Genomic DNA, 23,230 nt, shown 5'->3' with positions numbered 1-23,230 from the left:
TTGAAATAAATAAATAATTTTGCTGATATTTATTGTTTTGACCTTCTGACAAAAATAAATAAATAAATAAATAATTGCATACTTTTTTTTGAGGTGGAGTGTACACATAATCTTGCACCTAATGATTTAGAATCCTGGCTCGGTCTCTAATCATATTTGTCGTTTTGTTGTGCAAACACATAATAACAAGAAGACAACCAGCTTGATAGACAAACCAATATCTAAGACTGGGTAAACCACACGTAAGATTGCAAGAGACCAAGATTTAAATCCATGCTCATGACGATTCAATTCGAGGCAAAATTTGATGTGTACGATGTGCAGGATACAAAATATGACACTAGATGGTTACTAGATTTTGCATGGACACAAGGAAAATATAAAAAGGACTGATACATGTTACAATGATTCTGATCCATTTCTCCAAACACATTGGTCTTTAATCCGGCCTAGAAAGGATGTAGGGAAAGATACTTTTCCTTTTGTTTCAAAAAAGGTACAGATTTAACACTATGAGCAACAAACACCACTAATATTCTTCACAAAGGAATTGTGGGGTGATCTAGAACTTCAACTCTCCTTTATATTCCAGGCAAAGGAAACTGTGTGGTGAAAACTTCAACTCTTCTTTGTAGATCAGAAATACGATCATTTAAGTAGAGGTCTGGAGATCCGATTGAATTCACAAAATCTTGAAGCTTTGACCCTTTAGCAGACTTCTTTGCTTCAAGACCAATTTGTTTTCCCTCGTGAATGAAGTCTGCCTGTTGCTATAAATTCATTTTCCATAAATCCCCTAGTAGTCATCGCAGGCGTTCCAATACGAATGACAGGGACCTGTGCACTTTTGTCGCCTACGAAACAAAATCATGAAAAACAACCAAAATGAGTAGGTGACTGAATGAAGGAATTAGAGAGGGAGATCGCAAACAGGCAGGCTCACCAGGCACTGAGTTTTTGTTTAGAGTGATTGATGCCATGTCCAAAATTTTCTCAGCTCGAGCACCATCCATACCCTTTTCACAGAAAAAGCACATTCATGAAAATCAGCCAATGGCAAAAGAAGACAAAGGGTGATAAAAGTACCAAAAGGCAAGTCATCAAGATTGACATAAGACTTGGATTGCAGTGAATCTAAGGTCACATGAAAATTTGGCGGGGGAACATATGTATATCTAGATCTATATCAAGTGAAATGCAACCTACAGTATAAAATTTTGACCATTACTCGAGTAAAAAGGATTTGATTTTCGAAGTGTAAAAGAAATAACTCTCGAGTTCAGAAACAAATGGCTAATCCATTGTTCAGAACTGATAAATTCAATTGACTGTTAGGAAGGTCAAGAAACAAGACGAGTTCTGCATTGCGCTATATTAGGAAACCCGGAAAGAGAATACAGCTGCCTACCAATGGCCTAAGATCCACCAGAACCAAGTGATTATCACTCCCACTAGAAACTAGTTCATACCCCCAGCTCCATCAATCGACTGGCAAGAGCTTTGCAATTAGAAACAACCTGAATTTGCAACCAGCAAACAGAAAATGAGCTCACTATATTTAAATATATAAGTAGAAGAATAGAAGCAAGTATGCTAAAGGTAGAGGTGATAAGCATACCTGGTTCTGATAGGCTCTAAACTCTGGCGACTGAGCATGTTTCAAACATACTGCCAGTCCTCCAATTGTGTGGTTATGCGGACCTCCCTGTTTTAAATATGTTTTGTTTGGCTCTTTTAGGGAGACAAATGAAGTAACAAATAAACAAACTCGACGTGTATGCAGACATCAAGAGTCATCTAATAAGTGAGATTACTGAGGAAAGATGTGCAATTCTTCTGACCTGTAAGACAGGTAAAACTGCATTATTAATGGAAGATTCCAGATCAACTCCTAGAATAGTGTCTTTCTTGAAGAAGATCACGCCACCTCTAGGACCTCATAATGACTGTAACAAGATATTAGGAAAAAAAAACAATTATAACCTCTCTATGTATCGGGCTATTCATGAAATAACTGTCAAGGCAAAAATGGAGGTCTAACAAACAAACTGACATAAGTCACGTGGTCATGATAAGAGTTCCACATGGTGTTCGGTGTTCCTACGCTAATCATGAGAAGACTTCGAATTTGGAAACTTCCTACATGCTTCGATATTAGATAGCTAGATTTTGTGAAAACCGATGTTTAGCAAGGATTTACAATGGTGACAATGTTATCTTTAACAAAAAAATTGTCCCTTCACTCATCTCCATGAGGCCCCATGGAGGAGTATCATAAGGGTATCATAATAATCTTATGCAAAAACCTGATATGGTTACTTTTATATTTGTTTTATTTTTTTCAATTGTTAGGTCTGTTTTTAATGAGATCAGTGACTCGGCAATGCTGGCGGGATTCAAACTGCAGACTTCTGAAATCATCACCCAAAAGTTTTACCAACTAAACTAACTAGCACCTGCATTTGATATGGTCACTAACTTGTTAATATTATTAGAAGACTTAAAGCGTTGCTGCGCAACAGCACGTCAAGCTTGTAGTCTTACATATGAGGAATTAAAGTAAAAATTAAGCTACCAATAGCCGTTGGACTCAGCATAAAGATGGGTCTACTAAGTTGTAACTGGATTTATTGAGGTGATGTTTCTTTATGACATTGTGTAATACGGTAATACCCATCTCATACAGCACAAGGAGCAAAAGAAACATTGTGGTATCCCAGAAAGCTCTTCTGTTTTTTTTATGAAAAATATGCTTAACTGGATTAATAAAGAAAGCAGTTAAATATATCCACTTCATCACAGATAAGAGCAGCAACTTCAAGAGAAGGCTACCAAAACCACAAATCATCCCAAATTGAATATACTTTCCTTTACAAATAGAGTTAGGGTTCGTTTGTTTTTTTGAGCCTCTGAATACTGAATGCTAAATGGCCCACCTTCTGAATGCTAAATGCTGATTGCTGAACTCTGAAAAACATGTTTGTTTTCTGTCATAATGACCTGGCTCTGAATGCTGAATATAAATCATTTGGACAATTTTACCTTGGGTCCAAATGTATGACTCAAACTCGGTGCAAGAATGGTGCTTTTGAATTAGTTTAGTTTTACCTCTGTTCTAAAGCATAAAATTTTCATAAATTTTCAAGGGGGAAACGAAAAGAGCGTTCATCTCTTAACATTCTTGATTAAAGAGTGGAGTCATAGAAGAATAATTTTGATGTTTTCCATTCAAATTCTAACTGTAGACCTTCTGCAATCAAAAAGTGAAATTAAGGGGTCGTTTGTTTTTCTGAGCCTTTGAACGATGAATTATGAATGCTGAATCATGAATGCTGAATTGGCCCATCCTTTGATTGCTGAACTTGGAAAAGTATGTTTGTTTTATGTGCGGATGACCTAACTCTGAACGCTGAATACAAATCATTTTGACCACTTTATCCCAGGTATCTAAAACTAAAGACTGCATGCAGAGAGTTTCTATCAAATTATTTGAATTTGAAATTTGTTTATGTTTATAATTGAAAATGTAGAAGTTATGTGGATTTTTCCTTTTTATTTATTTGTTTTTTTTTATAAGTAAATTTTATCAAACTTAATACTCAATTTTGAACAATCAAAATCATTTTTCTTTTTTGGTTGTAAAAGCGTCTGACGATGTGATTTTGCCCTTGTTTTCCTGTTTTGCATATCTTCTCTTAATTATTTTACCATTAAAATAAGAATAAATGGGCCTTGAATGCTTGTAGCAAAGAATACCCAGTATATTGGTACCACTATCAAATCTTTTAGAATTCCCTTTGTCTTCAACTCACCCAAGCCTGTTTCAAAGAAATCTCCTACTCTCTCTATTTTTCTCTGGCTTTGTCTTTTTTTTTTTCTAATCGCTCTTTTTGAAAAGTTAGGGAAGAGAAGATGAAGGGCATGTTTGACATATGTTGCGACAAGAAAAGAATTTCAGCATTCAGCGTGGGTTTTACCGCGGAACGCTGAAGACGAGTTCTACCGCTGAACGCTGAAGACAATTAGAAAAACAAACAACTCTCAACATCACTGAATGCTGAAAACTTATGTTTCAGCGCCTCTGAATGCTGAAAACCTAAAAAACAAACAACCCATTAGGCATATTTGACTTTTAAGCAGAAGAAAATGAGCTTACTTGAAGGTGCAAAATCGGGGAAAAAAAACAAATTGAGACCTCCAATCTAAAAGCATATAGACAGCTAATCTTGAAAAGAATATAAACAGCTAATCTTGAAAGGCAACAACTCATATGTTAAGCATTACTAAGGGCACATAAACAATACACAAGACGCACAAAATAAAGTAGACTAAAAAACAACAAGAAAAGACCAATTTTTCTGAAGAAGAGATTTTTTGTTTTTTCTTCTAAATGTAGAGCAAAAGACTAAAGCACGGCATAGAGTACCAAAAAAAAAATTCAAATGATACCTTGTGTGTTGTCGTACTTACAACATCACAGTATTCAAAGTGGTTAGCAACCACAGAAGCAGCAACCAGTCCACTAATGTGAGCCTTGTCCATCATCAGAAAAGCACCTACAGCATCTGCTATCTTCCAAAGCATAACAAATATGCACATCAAACTTAAAATATGAAACTCTAGGCACTTGTAAATATTCAATTCTAATAGCGGAACCAGTATATAACTTCCTCATACGAGGATAATCAAATTCTCGAGGGTATGCACTAGCACCAACAATCACAAGCTTCGGTCGAAAAAGAATGGCTGTTTTCTCGAGCATTCCATAGTCAATTAGGCCTGTATTTATTCAATTAACAAGTTTCCTATTAACAACTTGTCCCAAGCATGATCTCCAGGCCATACGTTATAATTAAAAAAAATATATTATAGTACCTGTAGACTCATCGAGCCTATATGGCATAGACTCAAAGTATATAGAGGTGGCAGATACTCGTCTTTTGGGAGTCATGAATCCATGAGACTGTTTCACCCCATAATACAGTTAATACGAAAGTTTACTATTTCTCAAATACTATTACACTCCTAACACTATTCCTTTCTCTCTCTTTGGGTCGCCTCTCTCTTTCTTAGGTCTCCTCTCTTGGAACAATGAATCCCCCCCTTCTTCTCTCTCTCCACTTCTTTTCCTTTATATCTTTCCCTCTTAGCCTTCCACCTGTCCATCCATCTCGCGGTCTTCTTCTTTCCACGTGTAGGGTTTCCGTACCGCAACAGATGTCCCATCTCGATCCTGTGAACCGCGGCTATGTATCTTATGCTGACCTGGGTGATGCCGTCCGTTGATTTCCAGGGTCCTCTTATCTTACCACCACAGATTCCCCCTCTCGAGTCCGCGATTATTACACGATCGGGGGTCGAGAGTCCGACGGGTTCCATTATCTAGTCGCGGTCTTCCACCACCCTTGTACCGCTGGATTCACTCGCCCCCCGTACCTGTGGCCTGCGTCCCTTCGATTCTCGTGTATCCACGCGTCATCCCCTGGCTGGTTCTTTTTGCTGTCTCCTCGATTTCAGCTCCTCCCAGATTACACTTCTACCCTTCCCCCTTATAAAAGCCCGTTCGATCTCTTTCTTTCTCATTTAGTTTCTTACTCTCCTCTAGATTTATTCTCACTACCACTCACCCCTCTCCTCCTTTTGTCTACTCCGATCAAGCGTGCGGTTGTGCTTTGTGAGTTTCTTCTGCCCAAGATCTTGTACCAGCTGCTCTTCCCCTTTCCTCAGGTTGGTATTCTTCTCCCATTATTTCCCTTTACTTGCTGTTTTGTGCATTTCTCCTTTGAACTAAAGATTTCCCCATCTCCAATCTGTTGTGACGGTGTGTATTCTTCTTTAACTCATTTCTTCAATGTCGGATTCTAGATCCGACGCCTCTTCTTCCTTCCCTTCCTGCGGTGTTGCCCCTCCCCCTCCCCTAGATCTGACCGAGGCTCCATCCACTTCCGGGCAACCCTTTGCCCTTCCGCCGCCTCCCCTACGCAGCCATAGACCTAACCTAGAAGCTGTTACGGTATACCTACTGATGTCATTTTAGAGCATCTGCTTGACCTAACTTACTTTCCTCACTTAGTTCCTTACAAACCGGGGTGTCTCGTGGCCACGGTAGGGCAAATTGTTGCCGGCCTCCGCTTACCCCTCACCCGTCTTGACGTCGAGGTGTGTAACCATTTTAACATCCCCCCTTGCCAAGGCATTGTCAATTTCTAGAGGGTTATGTATGCCATGAACCATTACACCAAATCTGGAATCCCCAAGATAACGGTTCGCGACATGACTGTCCACTTTTACATAAAAAAGAGCACAAAGGATATCAGCGTGGGCTACCATTCTTTCTGTGTCTGCCCTAGGAAGCAACATTTTGTCCTCCGTGTCACCTCATCAGACAAGGTGTGGCACCACTATCCGTTATACATATCTGGAAACTTTCTATCCGCAAATCTTCCTTCCGAACTGAACCTTACTCATTTGGCTTTCCTTCCCAGTGGTGAGTACCCCTTTTATTTATCCTTCAATGCGTATGTTCCTTGGTTCCTCATCTAATCTTGCACTTCTTTTCTACAGGTTGGCGACCGGACTCGAAGTCGCGACCCTAAGACCACATCTCCTCCACAATTTTCCAGAAGCTCCGCGATCTTGGACCCTCTTAGTATGCGGTTCTTGAAATTGATCCTACCATAACCACTCCACTACTATCGGACCCCTAATTGAAGGTTATTAGAGGGTATAGTTCCCCCTTTTTTCGTCCCCCTCCCCCCAGGGAGAGAAAGCCGCGGAACTCCCCGCCTCCCCGGAAAAGACACCACCCCAAGAAATCTCCACACCGCCCAGTACCTATCTGCCGTCCCCCACCTCCCTCTAACAACCCCCTTCTCATTCTGCAGCCCATCCCTCTTACCAATCCCTGACCACTTGGGAAGATCAATACCTATCCCTTCATTCTCCCTCTGCAACTTCCCCCCACTCCGATATGGGTGCTAACAAGTGCAAGCTCTTTGACAGTGACTCGGATGAGGATGCTGTCACCGAAGTGGCCCCCTCCACGGTCGCCCGCTCGTCTCCTGGCCCGGCCTCTAAGTGACTGCGGACTTCTGTGTCTGATGAGACTCCAGCCCATCTGTTTACTTCCCTGCTTGCTGCCCCGCCCGTCAGCGGCGGCCGGGGAAGGAGGTGGCTCCCCGATCGGGCAAAGGGGTTGCTGACCCTGTCCCTGCTTTCTGCCCCGCTTTCAAGGTCCGAAATTGCACCATCAATATCAACGATTCGGCCTTGGACAACCCTGCAGTGGCTTCCTCCCTGTTATATGGGTCCAACCTCCCCAAAGATATGGCGTATGCTGAAGGGGGATCCTTTGATAGTCTCCGAACTTCGTTCTACACTGGCTGGGAGAAGGTACCCTTTCCCTCGCACTATGTATCTCCCCTCTTCTTTTCCAAGTAACCTGACTCTTGTTCTCTCTCTCAGATGAGCTTGGACGTCTCCTACATGATCCGCGGCCTCTTTGGCGCAAGGTCCAGAATTGAACAGCTGGATAAAGAAGTCGCCTGTCTTGAATAGCAGAATAGTGCCGCGGAACTAGATAAGCTCAAAGCCCAAGACGAGCTCAAGGCTGCTGAGGCCTCCCACCTTGCTTACATGGATAAGGTTAATGACCGCTTGAGTCATCAGCGCGAAACCCTCTTATCGCAGCACAATGCAGCCATCGCATCTCTCTCCCAGAAGCACCAGGATGATACAGCGGCCCTCCTCAAACAACATGAGTCTGACATGGATGCACTCCAAGATCAATTTCGGGCCCAAGCTGACAAGAGGGTGGCCAAGAAGGTCAAGAAGGAGCATGACAGGCTTATCAAAGAAGGCTGCCTCCTTCTTGAAGCACCTGTCGCTGCCCACGTGGTAATGCGAGGTTCGCGGTGAAGCCCATGGAATCGAGGTAGCCGAGGTAAACCGACTTGGTAATTTGGGGCTGGGGCTACGACGCCGCGGATGCAATAATTGAGGAGGTCGCTGATGTAGTGATTCGTGAGAATGTTTAAGTGCCCTTTGTGTTGGGAGTAGTTTTGTTATGCCCTTTCGTGGTTTCATTTGTTGCTATTTTTGCCACACTGATTATGCTACATTTTGTTTTAATTCCCCTCCTTATGTTGAGGAGGACTGAATGTGATGGTTGTGTTATCTATGCTTTAACTGTTTATGGGCTCAATTAGCAGTGAAACTCATGTTTATATTTTTGCCTCTCCTACTAGGAGCAACTCGATTTTCCTTCCCTCTCTTGACTCGGTGATTTGGTTGCCCCTGCCCCGACCGGAGTAAGGAGAAGGAGTGGTGCCCCTGCCTATGCCGGGGCACCACTCCTTCTCCTTACTCCGGTCGGACCCCTTGTCCACGGCAGGTGGAAACCCCTTCGCCTCCACTTGCCTATGACCTCATATCCGCCATAGGGCAACTCATTTCGCCCCGGCTCGTATGGGACTTCATACCCAGCATGGGGCAACTCATTTTGCCCCAGTTGAGCTCGGACCTCTCGTTCGTGAAGGGCTCTTCCCCTCCATTTCCTTCACTCTGAAGGACAAGCAAAGTTTATGTAACATTATCCATCCCAAAAGTGCTATGGTTATATATATATACAGATAGCTCATGCAGCTGACAGCTTCTCCTATTACATTCTTTCATGAAACTTTTTCAACAACCTTACGTTCCACGGTCTCTCCACCATTTCCCTTCCAAGGTTTGTAACCTGTATGTGCCTGTCCCTCCCACGTCAACCACAGTATAGGGTCCCTCCCAAGTTGGACCCAATTTCCCCTCGCTAATTTTCTTTGTGCTGGGGGTCACTTGGCGGAGCACCCGATCTCCTACCTTGAATCTCCTTAGTCTCACCCTCTTGTTGTACTGCCTTTGAAGGCGGCGATGATACTCTTCCAGTTTAATGCGCGCGGTATCTCTTCTCTCTTCAGCCAAATTCATATCCCTGGACAGGATTCCCCAGTTTGATCCATCCTCGACAGCTCGAGTTTGAGTGGTCGCTGCCACCATTTCTGACGGTATCACAGCCTCTACGCCATATGCTAACGAAAAGGGAGTCTCCTTGGTAGTGGTCCGCGGTGTAGTCCGATAGGCCCACAACACATGGTTTAATTCGTTGGCCCACGACCCCTTCTTGTCTTCCAGTTTCCTCTTGAAATTGTTAAGTATGGTTTTGTTGGAAGACTCAGCCTGTCCATTGCCCTCGGGGTTGTATGGGGCCGAGAACCCTGCTTAACATGATAAGCTTGCAAAAACTTCTTCACTTTCGATCCCGTGAACTGGGTTCCATTGTCCACGATAATAGCATAGGGCAGCCCAAACCGACATATAATGTTCTCCCACAAGAATTTGACCACTTGTACCTCCTTCACCTACTGCAGTGGCACGACCTCAATCCACTTTGTAAAGTAGTCGGTTACGGCCAACATGAATCTCCTCTTACCTCTGGCCATGGGCAGCGGTCCCACTATATCGAGGGCCCACATCGCGAACGGCCATGGACTAGACACATTGTGCAGTGGCTCTATTGGGGCAAATATCAGTTGAGAAAATCTCTGACACTTCTCACATTTTTTGGCAAACTCCACAGTGTCTCTTTTCATGTGGGGCCATAAGTATCCTTGCGTTAACAACCGGTGCACCGTTGTACTACCCGTTGAATGGCTCCCACAATCTCCCCCATGTAGCTCCCCGAGCACCTCTTGCGCTAGCCTCGGTCCCAAACATTTCAATAAAGGTCTGTTGAAATTCCTTTTGTACAATTCCCCTCCTATTAGGTGTACCTCCGGGATGCTTGTTCCAGTCTTCGTTTCTCTCTTGGGTCCATCACCTCACACCCTGACAAGAACTGCTTGAAGGGCTCCATCCAACCTTCGTCCTCCCCCGCGGTATTTAGTATCTCCAAAGACTCCTCGATACTCGATCTATCCAATTTCCTCACTTCGATGGTCCTCTCCTCGGATCCTGGCATGGCTGCGGCCACATAGGCCAGAGCATCTGCGTGGCAATTCTCCCCACGATTCAAATGAACAAATCGGATCTGTGTGAATTTCGCCGCCCAACTGTGTAAGATTTCCAGATACTTTGCCATTCTGGGGCATCTTACCGTGAACCCTCCATTTGCTTGGCATACCACTAAATTTGAGTCGGAGTAAATGGTAAGTTCCTTCACGCCTAAGCTTTCAGCCATCCTCATGCCCACAATCATTGCCTCATATTCTGCCTCATTATTTGACGCTGTGAATCCCAACTTCATTGTCTGTTCGAGTTTATTGTTATCTGGCGTAACCAGCACCACGCCTATTCAGCTGCTTGCATCCGTTACTGAGCCATCCGCGAATACTCTCCAACCATTCTTCTCATCCCATGGGTTCAGGTGATCCAGTTCCTCTTCTCGCTCAGGCTCCAAAACCATCTCCTCCCCCCATGTAGGATCCTCCGCCGGGAACTCTGCCAAAAACTCTGCCACGGCCTGAGCTTTCTCTGTCATTCTAATCTGATATTGGATCTCATATGAACTCAACATCACGGCCCATTTCAGCATTCTTCCTGACTTCTCTGGCCTCAGAGCTTGTTTAAGGGGCAAATTCATCACCACGATCACTGCGTGGGATTCGAAATACGGCTTCAGCTTCAGGGCTGAGAATATCAAGGCAAAAGCATATTTCTCCACTCGGCTGTATCTAGTCTCCGCATCTAACAAAGTCTTACTTTGGAAATACACTGGTTTTTCCACTTTATCCACAACGCGAACGAGGACCGAGCTGATTGCATAATCCATGACCCCCAGATACAAATATAGCTTCTCTCCTAATTCGGGCCGCGACAACAGAGGTGCTTCCCCTAGATACCTTTTTAACTCCTGAAATGGTCCTTCACATTCCGCTGTCCATGCGAAATCTGTGGTGTTCCTCAGTAGCCTATACAACGGCCTACATTTGTCGGATGATTTTGAAATGAATCTGTTAAGGGCTGCGACTCTTCCAGCCAACCGCTGCACCTCTTTCACCGTCTGCGGCGACGACATCTCCACCAATGACCTTAATCTGTTCGGGGTTTGCCTCTATTCCCCGCTGTGTCACTATATACCCCAGAAATTTTCCCGTGGTGACTCCGAATGTGCACTTCTCTGGGTGGAGTTTCAAATTGTGGGCTCGCAGTATCCTGAATATTACCCTCAACCCCTCCAGATGCTCTGCCTCTGACATGCTTTTCTCCACCATATCGTCTATGTATATCTCAATGCTCTTTTAAATTTTACTTTCGAACATTTTCTCCCCCAACCGTTGGAAAGTGGCTCCTGCGTTCTTTAACCCAAACGGCATCCTTGTATAGCAGTAAGTACCCCCTTCCACTACGAAGGATGTCTTTTCCTGATCAGGTCCATACATCACAACCTGGTTGTATCCCATGGATACATCCATAAATGAGAACATTTTGAACCCCGCCGTCCTGTCCACCAACTCATCTACTCGCGGCATAGGATAATTGTCCTTGGGACACTCCAAGTTTACATCCGTGAAGTCAACACACATTCACACCTTGCCGTTTTTCTTTGGGACTGCGACTATATTAGACAGCCAGTCCGTGAATTCCACCTCCTTTATGATCCCCGCTCCCTTCAGCCTGGCAACCTCCTCCCGGATTCCTTCCGCGTACTTAGGTCTCACTCCCCTCATCTTCTGTCTCACTGGTTTTGCATCCTCCCTCATATGCAATCGGTGACATGCGAACTCGGGGTCCAACCTGGTGATCTCCTCTATCCCCCATGCGAACACATATCTATTCTCCGACAAGCACCACTCCTCCGTCAGATTAGACCCAACCGATGCAAACTTCTCTTCTTCGTCCTCTCCTAAATTTACTACTTCCAGTTCATCCAAAGTCTTTGGGCCCACCGCAGCTTCCTCTGCCCCTTCCACTGCCCCGCATTGTAATTGCTATGCTTGCCTTTTCCTGGGGTTCGCTGGTTCGCCTCTAGGGCCGCGGACCATCTTTTTAACTGTGTCCTGATGACTGTTCTTCGATGCCACCTGATCGCCGCGGACCTCGTACATTCCTGTTGGGGTGGGGAATCGAATAACTTGATAATAGGTCGAAGGCACCGCCTTCATTTTGTGTATCCATCTCCTCCCCCGGATTACGTTGTATTGGGAGTTGGAATCGACCACCATAAATCTTGAGAACACCTTCACGGGCCCTGTCGTCACCGGTAATAGAAGTTCTCCCATAGGCTCCGTGACGCTCCCATTAAACCCATACAAGCTGGACCGCAGCGGCCTTAGTTGCCCCATATCAATCCTCATCTCCTCCAACGCTCCCCTAAACAGCAAGTCCACTGCGCTGCCACAATCAATCAGTACCCTTTTGACCATGTAATTACCCATCGCCACTGTAATGACCAACACATCTTCATGTGGGGTATCGACGGCTCGGAGATCTGCCCTAGAGAATGTAATCTTGTCTTCCCGGCCATTAACTCGCGATCAGATCGCTATCCTCCCGGCAGGCTCGTTGACTCTTTGAATACTCACTGTTTTCCTTATCTTATCTCTGTGGGCATTGTGACTCAGAACTTCTCCACTGAAAATAACATTTATGGTTCCCAATATTCTCCCTGGAGCTGGCCCCGGCTCCCCATTTTGGGGTTCTGCTATAAATTCCCTCATCATTCCCTTCTCTATCAACCTCTGGACCAACCACTTCAATGCATAACAATCATTGGTTTCATGATTGTGTACCTGGTGATACTCACAGTACGGCTTATTTGGCATCTTGGTAGGGACGGTTCGCGGACCCTCGTACCCTTGCACATTTTTTTTTTATCAACGACAGTATCTCACTAAACGGCCTTTTTAAAGGTGCGTGTTCCAGCTCGCGGTATGGCTTCCTCTCCCTTTGTTCTCTTCACGCTACTTCTCTACTCCTTTTCGAACGCGATGAATGTCCGCGGTACCGCTCGCTACCTTTATCCCCTGCCTCTATCTTTTTGCCGTCCCCTCGCCTTTTCTCATCGATGATAACCGGCTTCCCCTCTTAGAATCCTTCTGCATGGTGTCCTCATATCTAATATACTTCTCTACCCGCGGATATAACTCGTCCAAGGTCACAATCTCATTCTTTGCAACAGACTGATGGACCCCCGTTCCGGGTCGCAGACCTCTTTCGAACGCTATCACTGCTGTCCTTTCATCCAAATTCTCCACCTTTAATGTCTCGGCCTTGAATCGGCACAGATACTCCCTGACAGACTCTGCGGACCTTTGTCTAACATTGAACAAGGCCGCGATGTCCACCACCCGCCTCTTCTGATGTATAAAGTGATCTACAAACGCCTATTCCAACTCTTGGAAATTAGTTATGCTCTTCGAAGGCAACCGATAATACCAGTCTGAAGCTCCCCCCTTCAGGCTGGCCGGGAACATCATACACCGCAGCCCATCGTACCTCGCCTCTTGCCAAAGAGGCATCTGCTGCCTAAAGTGATGAATGTGATCTGTTGGGTCTCCTATTCCATCGTATCTCTCGAACCTTGGCTGATTGAAACATTTTGGTACCTCCGAAGTCCATATCGCATCCGCTAGCGGGTTGCGATTCAGCCCCGCCACCACCTGACTGGCCGCGCCATTTGAGTCTTTGTCTGCTGAAGATTTGCCTCCCGGTCGTTGTTTATCATTTCCTGGACTTGCTCCATTGTTAACCCGGTCACTGGGTTCTCCACCAGAGTTGGTCCTGGTCCCTCCTCGTCCTCCGCTTTCTCGCTCTTCGACTCCTCGCTTATCTCTTCCCCGATCTCTTTCTCCACCCTTTCTCTTTCTCTTTCTCTTCTCAACTCCTCGTTCTCCTCCCTCAGCCTCTCAATCTCCTCTCGCATCAGCCGTGTTTCTTCCGCTGCCCGTTCCTCCTCTCACTCTTCCCCTTCCTCCATCGCTGCCTCCGGCATCTGCTCTTGAACCCTCACCTTCCTTGGTCTACCCGCTGCCTTTTTTGGTGCCATTTCTATACTCTCTTCCCCACAGACGGCACCAAAATGTTTCACCCCCAAATACAGTTAAGACGAAAGTTCACTATTTCTCAAACACTATTACACTCCTAACACTATTCCTCTCTCTCTCTTTGGGTCGCCTCCCTCTTTCTTAGGTCTCCTCTCTTGGAACAATGAATCCCCCCTTCTTCTCTCTCTCCACTTTTTTTCCTTTATATCTTTCCCTCTCTCAATCCTAGCCTTCTACCTGTCCATCCATCTCGCGGTCTTCTTCTTTCCAAGTGTAGGGTTTCCGTACTGCAACAGATATCCCATCTCGATCCTGTGAACCGCGGCTATGTATCTTATGCTGACCTAGGTGCCGCCGTCCGCTGATTTCCAGGGTCCCCTTATCTTACCACCACAGAGACAAATGCCCTCCATGTGGTAGGTCCAAACCCTAACACTTCATAATGGACTATTTAAAAAACCTTATCTAATAGCCTATTCTAAACAGTGATCACTGATAGAAAAGTTAAAAAATCAGATGCATTAACTTACCCAGACCATAATCATCAAAATTATTCTTATCACCTGTTGACCAGTATCTGAAGTTAGTTAACTCATAAGTTAGGTTCTGAATGTGCATGACATTTACCATTTCTCAATGCAGTGACCAACTTCAAATTTTCACTTTTAATTGACCAAAACAGATGGATTCTTGCAAATTGGCATCTATATGTATTTTTCTCACAATTATATTTTTCGGCAACTATCAAACATATCTCTAATGAAAGGTGATATTACTGTCTAAAACGAAAAAAATGCAGTTATCTGACAATGAAAACCACCACAATTTTTATCTTTCTTGCATTAGGAACATGGCATTAATAAAACAATAATAAAGAGACCTAACTGTATAGGTCATATTGATGACATGTGAAGTCAAAGGTAGCAAAGGGGTCGTACGCAGAGTAGCGAAGAGGAGACATGATGCAGTGGATCAGGTCCGCGGTAACCTAACTGTCGAGAACTGCCATATAGGGAGTGGGACAGGTGGAGAGCTGAAGAGCGCGAGATGGAGAGGAGATGAACGAACCTGATGAAAAGAGAAGTTAGGAAAAAAGAGACAGTATATAAAGAATAGAAGGTGAAAAAGAGAGGAGATGGAGAGATAAGTAAATCCATTAGGTTGTAATATTTTGAGTATACATTTTGGCGTCGTCTGTGGGGAGAGCGAAATAAAATGGCCACCATAACAAAAAAGGGAGTAGGAAGACCTAGGAAAGAAACTGTTCGAGAGGTAGTAGAGGAGGTTGTGAGCGAAGAAAGAGAGGTGGGTGGAGAGGAAGAGATATCTGATGTGGCGGCAGACGCCACCAGACTTATGTAAGAGGAAATAGTTAGGTTGAGGAACGAGAACGCCAAGTTGAGAAAGGAAAGGGAAACCGCACAGGAGGACATGGAACGTGGGGATCATCGGGGCAGTGAGATGGAAGGGGAAAATGAGGAATACCAGCCCCAGGGAATAGATCCAGTAGAGGGCATCACGCTGGAGGTAGTACAGGCGATGATTGAGAAAGATAGAGAAGTGAACCATGCGGCTGAAAAAGTGAACCAAAGTGCCGCTCAAAAGGAAGTTGCTGACCTCAATAAGAATCCACTGGCGGATTCGATTTGGAATTCAGAGGTGCCTAAGAGATTCAGTCAACCAAGATTTGAAAGTTATGATGGGAAGGGTGACCCAACTGATCATTTGCATCGCTTTAGACAACAGATGCTATTGTGGCAGAAAAGTAAGTATGATGGACTGCGTTGCATGATGTTCCCTGCCAGCCTTCAGGGGGGAGCCTCGGATTGGTATTACCGCTTATCTTTGCGGAGCATCAGTAGATTTGAAGAGCTAGAGTGCGCCTTCGTGGACCATTTCATCCACCAAAAAAGGAGGGTAGTGGATATCGCGGTCTTATTCAACATCAAACAGAGGTCAGCAGAATCGTTAAGGGAATTTCTGTGTAGATTCAAAGAAGAGACCCTGAGGGTGGAGAATCTTGATGAACATACAGTGGTCATTGCCTTTCAGCACGGCTTGAGGCAGGGGACTAGAGTCCACGAGTCGGTGTCTAAAATAGAAATCACCACTCTGCACGCTCTGTAACCAAAGGTAGAAAAATATATTCGGTACAAGGACATAATGCAAAGAAATGCGAGGGAACAAAAGAGATCCGGGAAGGCAGTGCAGGCGGTGGATAGGGATGATCGAAAAGATAGGGGCAAGAGAGAAGAGAGAGAAGGGGGATCCTACATAGGGGAAAATCGTGGACCCGAAAGAACTGGAGATCGGAATAGGAGAGATATTCGCGAAAGAAAGCCATATCGTGAGATAGAACAGACACCTCTTAACAAGCCATTAGAGGAAATCTTGCCACTCATCAAGGGGTTGCAGCATTATGAAGGACCGTGGAATACGCCTGGAGAGATAGAGGGGAAACCCTTTTGTGCCTATCATCAGATTAGGAACCATGCCACTAACGAGTGTTATGCTTTGAAGTGGCTGGTGGAAAGAATGATTAAGAAGGGGATGCTCAGAGAATTTGTCGCGGAGGTTCGTCATGCGGGGAGAGTGCAGGCTCCTGCTAGGATCTTGGGAACAATAAATGTCATTTACAGTGGAGAGACACTCGGAAGAAATGCCCACCGAGACAAGATAAGAAAGACAGTGAGCTTACAGTAGGTAAATGAGGTGGCAAACACGTCGCGGTTAGTGTTAGGAACCGCAATGGGCGAAGGAAACATAATGTTCACACCGAAAGACTTGGAATCAGTGATTTTGCCGCATGAGGATGTTTTGGTGATTACCATAGCGATGGGTAATTATCTAGTGAAGCGGGTGTTGATAGACTATAGAAGTTCGGTAGATCTGTTATTTAAAGGGGCCATGGAAGAGATGAACATAGATAGAGATCAGTTAAAGACTCCTCAGACCAATTTGTATGGCTTCAATTGTAGCATGACAGAGCCTATGGGGGAGTTAACATTACCAGTAACAGCAGGTCCGACGACGGTATTCACCAGGTTTATGGTGGTAGATATTAGGTCCCAATATAATGCCATTCTGGGGAGAAGATGGATCCATGAAATGAAGGCCATTCCGTCGACCTATTATTAGATGATCTGCTTCCCCGCGAAGGGGGGGATGTACAAAATAAGGGGGGATCAAGTGGCCGCGCAGAATATACATCAGGTGACGGTAAAAAATATGGTCCGCGGAACAGGAGGGGAAAAGTCGACATGCGAGAAAGGAGAAGCATAGCAATTACAGGAGGCGGACTTGATTGAAGGATACGAGCCTCCTCAGGGACCGAAAACTTTGGATGAGATTGAGATCGTGAACCTGGGGGTGGACGAGGAAGAGAAGTTTACTTCGGTCGGGTCGGACTTGCTAGAGGAATGGAAAATCAAGCTGGTACAATTATTGACAGAGAATGCTGATATATTTGCATGGGCGATTGAAGATATCACAGGGATAGATCCAGAGTTTGCTTGTCATCACTTGCATATGAAGGAAGATGCAAAGCCTATAAGACAAAAGATGAGAAACGTAAGACCCAAATACACGGAGGGGATTCGCGAGGAGGTTATACGGCTTAAGGGCGCAGGGATAATCAGGGATGTGGAATGTACGGAATGGCTGTCCAACGTTGTCGATGTTCCAAAAAAGAACGGCAAGGTCAGAATGTGTGTTGACTTTATAGACGTGAATAAAGAGTGCCTAAAAGACTGTTATCCTATGCCGCGAGTGGATGAGTTAGTGGATAGAACTGCTGGTTTCAAGGTGTTTTCTTTCATGGATGCGTCCATGGGATATAACTAGGTCGCGATGTTCGGACCAGATCAAGAGAAAACAACCTTCGTGGTGGAAGGAGGTACTTATTGTTATACAAGAATGCCTTTTGGTTTAAAGAATGCGGGGGCTACATTTCAGCGGTTAGGGGAAAAAATGTTTGAAGACAAGATTAGGAAGGGTATGGAAATATATATTGATGATATGGTGGAAAAAAGCATGTCAAAGGAGGAACACTTGAGGGGTCTCCAAGAAACTTTTCACATACTCCGGAGGCATAGTCTAAAACTTAACCCCGAGAAATGCACATTCGGGGTAACTTCAGGAAAGTTCCTGGGTTACATAGTCACGTACTGTGGAATAGAGGCAAATCTTGAGCAGATTAGATAATTGGTTGAGATGCCGTCCCCTCAAAATGTGAAAGAGGTGCAACGGTTGGCAGGAAGGGTCGCGGCATTGAACAGATTTATATCTAAATTATCGGACAAATGCAGACCGTTGTATCGGTTGCTGAGGAAAATGCCAGATTTCCGATGGACCATTGAGTGTGAAGAAGCCTTTCATGAGTTGAAGGTTTATTTAGGACAAACACCTTTACTATCGCGACCGGAGCAGGGAGAGAAATTGTATCTTTATTTGGGGGTTTCAGAGTACGCGATAAGCTCAGTCCTGGTGCGTGTTATAGAAAAAGTAGAGAAGCCAGTTTACTTTCAGAGTAAAACCATGCTAGACGCAGAGACAGCGTCTGAAGAGAATCGGAAGTATGCCTTGGCGTTGATATTCTCTGCATTGAAGTTGAAGCCCTATTTCGAGGCTCACTCAGTGGTGGTGATAACAAATCTGCCCCTCAAGCAAGCGTTGAAGGCAGAAAAATCAGGCAGAATGCTAAAATGGGCAGTGATGCTTAGTTATTACGAAATCCGATATCATATTAGAACGGCAGAAAAGGCGCAAGCCATGGCGGAGTTCCTAGCAGAATTTCTGGCCGAGGATCCCACTTGGGGAGAGGAAATGGTCATGGACCAGGAGGGAGAATCTAAACGTGATCCCTTGGATCCTTGGGATATGCGCAATGGATGGAGAGTATTCGTGGATGGATCAGCTACAGATACCGGGAATGGAATTGGCGTTGTTTTGGTGACTCCTGAGAACACAAGGCTGGAGTTGTCAATGAAACTGGGATTCGCGACTTCTAATAATGAGTCTGAATATGAAGTAGTGATAGCAGGTTTAGATTTGGCACAAGATCTGGGAGTAAGCGAGTTATCGGTGTTCTCTGACTCTAACTTGGTTATTTGTCAGATGAATGGGGGGTTTGTGGTGCGTAGCCTAAGGATGGCGCGATATCTAGAGGTTCTACAACGGAAAGCCAACAAGTTCAAAAAGATTCAGTTCGCCCATTTGGGCCGTGGTGAAAATAGACATGCTGACGCTTTAGCATATGTGGCTGCTGTGCTTCCAGGAACAGAGGGTCGTTCTATTGAAGTGAGGGTGTTAGGCAGGCCAAGTACATAAGAAGAGGAGGGTGTATGGCTCACCATTGAGAGGGAGGCAGGTTGGATGATGCCTATAAAAACTTTTCTGATGGGAGTAGAGATAGAGAATAAAAAGGAGAAATGAAGGATGGAGCAAGTAAGTCAGAGATACGTTCTGTTAGATGGGGATTTGTACAGGAAGAGTTTCAGCGGGCCACTATTGAGATGCATAGGGCCACAGCAAGTGCAAGAAGTCTTAGCCGAGGTACATGAAGATGATTGTGGAAGTCACTTAGCTGGACGAACAACAACCCACAGATTGATATCTCAGGGGTATTTTTGGCCCCATATGAAGAGGGATGCAACAGAGTATGCAACAACTTGTGAGAAATGCCAGAGGTTTGCACAACTCATACATTCCCCAGTTGAGCCGCTGCATAATGTGTTTAGTCCGTGGCCATTCGCCATGTGGGCACTGGATATAGTGGGGCCCTTGCCCATGGCAAGCGGCAAAAGAAGATTTATGCTGGCCGCCACTGATTATTTCACCAAGTGGGTAGAGGGAGTGGCACTACAGCAAGTCAAAGAAGAGAATGTGAAGAAGTTCCTTTAGGAGAACATCATATGCAGATTCAGATTGCCATATACAATCATTGCAAATAATGGAACACAATTTATTGGGGGAAAGGTGTGCCAATTCCTTCAAGCCTATAAAGTGAAACAAGGGTTCTCGGCGCCATACAATCCGGAGGGGAATGGTCAAGCGGAAGCATCAAACAAAATCATCATGGACAATTTAAAGAGAAAGTTGGAGGATAGAAAGGGAGCGTGGGCTGATGAATTGAATCATGTTTTATGGGCTTATCGTACCACACCGCGAACCTCCATGAATGAATCACCATTTGCAATGGCATATGGAGTAGAGGCTATCATTCCTGTGGACATGATAGAGAAAACGACAAGAACCAGGGCTGTGGAAATGGGACTAAATGAGAAGATATTAGCCATTGAGTTGAATGTCATTGAGGAAAAAAGAGATATAGCTCACATGCGACTGGAGGAGTACCATCAAAGGCTACAGAGATAGTATGATAGACGAGTAAAGCCGCGTGCATTCATGATTGGGGATTTGGTGTTGCGAAGGGTTACCCCAGCCACTAAGAAGGAGAATGACGACAAACTAGGACCCAACTAGGAAGGACCGTATGTCGTGACAGAGAAGGGAACTTTTGGGACCTACAAGATTGAGACGCCAGCAGGGGCAACGATCGAGAAACAATGGAATATCAGAATGCTGGAGAAATTCCATGAAAGAAGCAGTGTTTAGCTTTCCAGTGGGACAAGAAAAGTTTTTATATATATAGAGCGATCAGAAAATGTATTGTGTTTCGAATTCTAAGTCAATGAAATAAAGAATGCATTTCTTTCACATATAGCATGAATACTGGTTGATCAAAGACAGCGGGGGTTGAGTTCTTCATGCGACTAAACGTCCGAATCAAACTGGGGCAAAATGAGCTGCCCCATCAGGCTTCACAACCGTTCCAAGACAGCGGGGGGGGATGAGCCCTTCGCGGACTACACGTCCGAATCAAACTGGGGGAAAAATGAGTTGCCCCATCAGGCTTCACAGCCTTCCAAAGACAAGGGGAGGAGCCTTCGCCGAATTTAAACGTCCAAATCAACACGGGGGCAAAATGAGTTGCCCTTATCATGCTTCACAGCTGTCCAAAGAGAGTGGGAGCCTTCCTTGATCTAAATGTCCGAAGTGGCCTGGGGGCAAAATGAGCTGCCCCCATCAGGTTTCACAGCCGTTCCAAGACAGCTGGGAGAAGCCCTTCATGGGCTTAAACGTCCGAATCAACACGGGGGCAAAATGAGCTGCCCTTATCAGGCTTCACAGCCGTCCAAAGATAGCGGGGGGGGACGAGACCTTCGATGACTACACGTCCGAATCAAACTGGGGGCAAAATGAGTTGCCCCCATTAGGCTTCACAACCGTCCAAAAAGACAGCGGGGGGAGGAGCCTTTCGCGGACTAAGGTCCAAATCAAACTTGGGCTCAAAATAAGCTGTCCCCATCAGGCTTCACAGCTGATCAAAGACAGCGGGGGGATGAGCCTTCGCGGACTAAATGTCCAAATCAACTATGAAGCAAAATTAGGTGAGACAGAAAGAAACTCCAACGCTAAAGATGGATATCAAAAGTACATTCAATGGGAATTATGCTTGCTAACAAAGAACTCTGGAATGCAAAACAATTGACATTAAAAACCTGCTAGGCATACCCAGAAAACCAGGCAAAAGATATAATACAAAAAGTGCAATCAGTCAAAGTATATGGATTACAAAAACACAAGTTTCACTTAGACAAAGTCATAAAGTCCAATGAGTTACTGCTGCCCTTCGGTCGCATCCTTATGAGTGGACGCCAAATTCCCTTCACCAGATGAAGGAGGATCGTTATCCAAGTCAATAGGAGAGGCAACCTCACTGGATGTGGGTAGAGGCATCACTTGAGTAGCAACATCAATTGGGGAGGTGACCGGAGAGGGAGCGGACATGGGAGCAGAGGTTGGAATATCCGCTACTGGAGGGGGAACGGGAAGAAGACGGCCAGATGCAGCAAGTTCTTCGAGCTGTTGTTTAAGTTCACGGCTAATCTTCTTCTCAGCTAGACTACGAAAACGTTCCGCAGCCTCCTTCACGGCCTTGTCTACAGCAGCTTGAGTGGCTATCTTACCCGTCGCTTTTTGGCCCTCAAGTTTGGATGTCACACCTGCCACATAGTCGCGATGCTTGTCTTCAGCCAGCTAGAGTGCCTTTTGAGCCTTCACGGCTATAATTTGAAGATCATCACGATCCTTCCCCAACTTGGCATATTTAGCCTTCCAGCCATCAGGGCCTTCAATCTCTTGCTTCATGGTCTCCAGCGATTCCAGCGTGTTGGTTAAGCCGCGCACCACATAGCCAATGTCCAAACTTAGCTGAAAAGAATGATTGGTTACCAAACTATCCAAATGAAAAGATAGGATACAAGGGGAAAAATTTAAACCTTTTCCCAACCGTGGTAGATGGATGCTCTATGTGAAGCGAACGTGCCAGAGTCTCCATATGCTTGATCTTTGGGAAGATGCGAGCTGAAGAGAAGAGAGGCCGCAACACCGGTGTTATCTAGGGCCGAGTCGCGAATCGTTATATCCCGATCCCTGGCCCTGAATTGAGGGCGCCATATGTCAATGGCACCAGAGGGAAAAGGCCCAGATGGGTAAGGGTCTTTACCAGGACGGCGCGCAGGAGCAATAGGCCGCGACTGTACAGACACAATTTCAGTGAAGGCCGGAGTAACGGTCCTAGCCTTTTTGGCTGGGGGACTCTTGGCTGCAACTTCGGTGGGCACCTCCCCATCCGAGTCACTTTCCCAAAGTTTGAGCTTATTAGTGGCCATGGCAGCTTCAGTTACAGTGGAGGAGGGTTGAGCAAAGTCGTCTTCCCAATCCGCCACGGCAGAGTAGGAAGAGGGGGCGGTATCAGGAGTAGCAGTATGAGATTGGGCGGCAGCTTGTTGGGCAACGGCTTTGGAGTGGTATATCTTGTTGGTGTACTTGAAGGACTTGTAGGCCTTTCTTTTAGGGTGAGGGGAGGATTTGGGAAGTCTTTCTTTGGGTGGTGCTGGGCGGTAGAGCGGACCTTGATATTTATCAATGCTTTTCAACGAAGGATCAAGGAGAAGAGGGTTGCCCTTTTCTGGATCTATGCCAAGAACTTCACACTGAGCACTTCCCAAATCACGGAGTCTTTGGAAAGTTGCTGATGAGACGCCGGTGTAAATTTTGGATCGCGAATCGGGGCACCAACCTATGTCACAGAAGAAAGACAAGTTAAAAGCAAGTTAGGAAAGGGCACTGCGAACCAAAAGATG

General features: G+C 45.3%; 1 protein-coding gene and 1 pseudogene across 2 annotated transcripts; one reads left to right on the top strand and one right to left on the bottom strand.

The window, feature by feature from the left end:
* Positions 1–365: 365 nt before the first annotated feature.
* On the bottom strand, positions 366–9,036 carry LOC147482201 (serine hydroxymethyltransferase 3, chloroplastic-like; annotated as a pseudogene). The gene is made up of 11 exons (XR_015205490.1): positions 8,860–9,036; positions 4,876–4,963; positions 4,628–4,779; positions 4,471–4,572; positions 4,196–4,202; positions 4,037–4,096; positions 1,842–1,936; positions 1,619–1,705; positions 1,409–1,517; positions 944–1,016; positions 366–854 (listed from the first exon to the last, which is right to left on the bottom strand). The product of XR_015205490.1 is annotated as a serine hydroxymethyltransferase 3, chloroplastic-like (transcript).
* Positions 9,037–18,233: 9,197 nt separating this feature from the next.
* Positions 18,234–19,349, top strand: LOC147482200 (uncharacterized). The gene has a single exon (XM_086579235.1). The coding sequence runs from the start codon at positions 18,234–18,236 to the stop codon at positions 19,347–19,349; it is 1,116 nt and encodes a 371-aa protein (XP_086435361.1).
* Positions 19,350–23,230: the final 3,881 nt, after the last annotated feature.

Source organism: Coptis chinensis, chromosome 8 (assembly GCF_015680905.1).
Source record: "Coptis chinensis isolate HL-2020 chromosome 8, ASM1568090v1, whole genome shotgun sequence".
Classification (NCBI taxonomy): Eukaryota; Viridiplantae; Streptophyta; class Magnoliopsida; order Ranunculales; family Ranunculaceae; genus Coptis; species Coptis chinensis.
The sequence above is the reverse complement of the archived record's forward strand: the minus strand, read 5'-3'. Positions and strand labels throughout refer to the sequence as shown.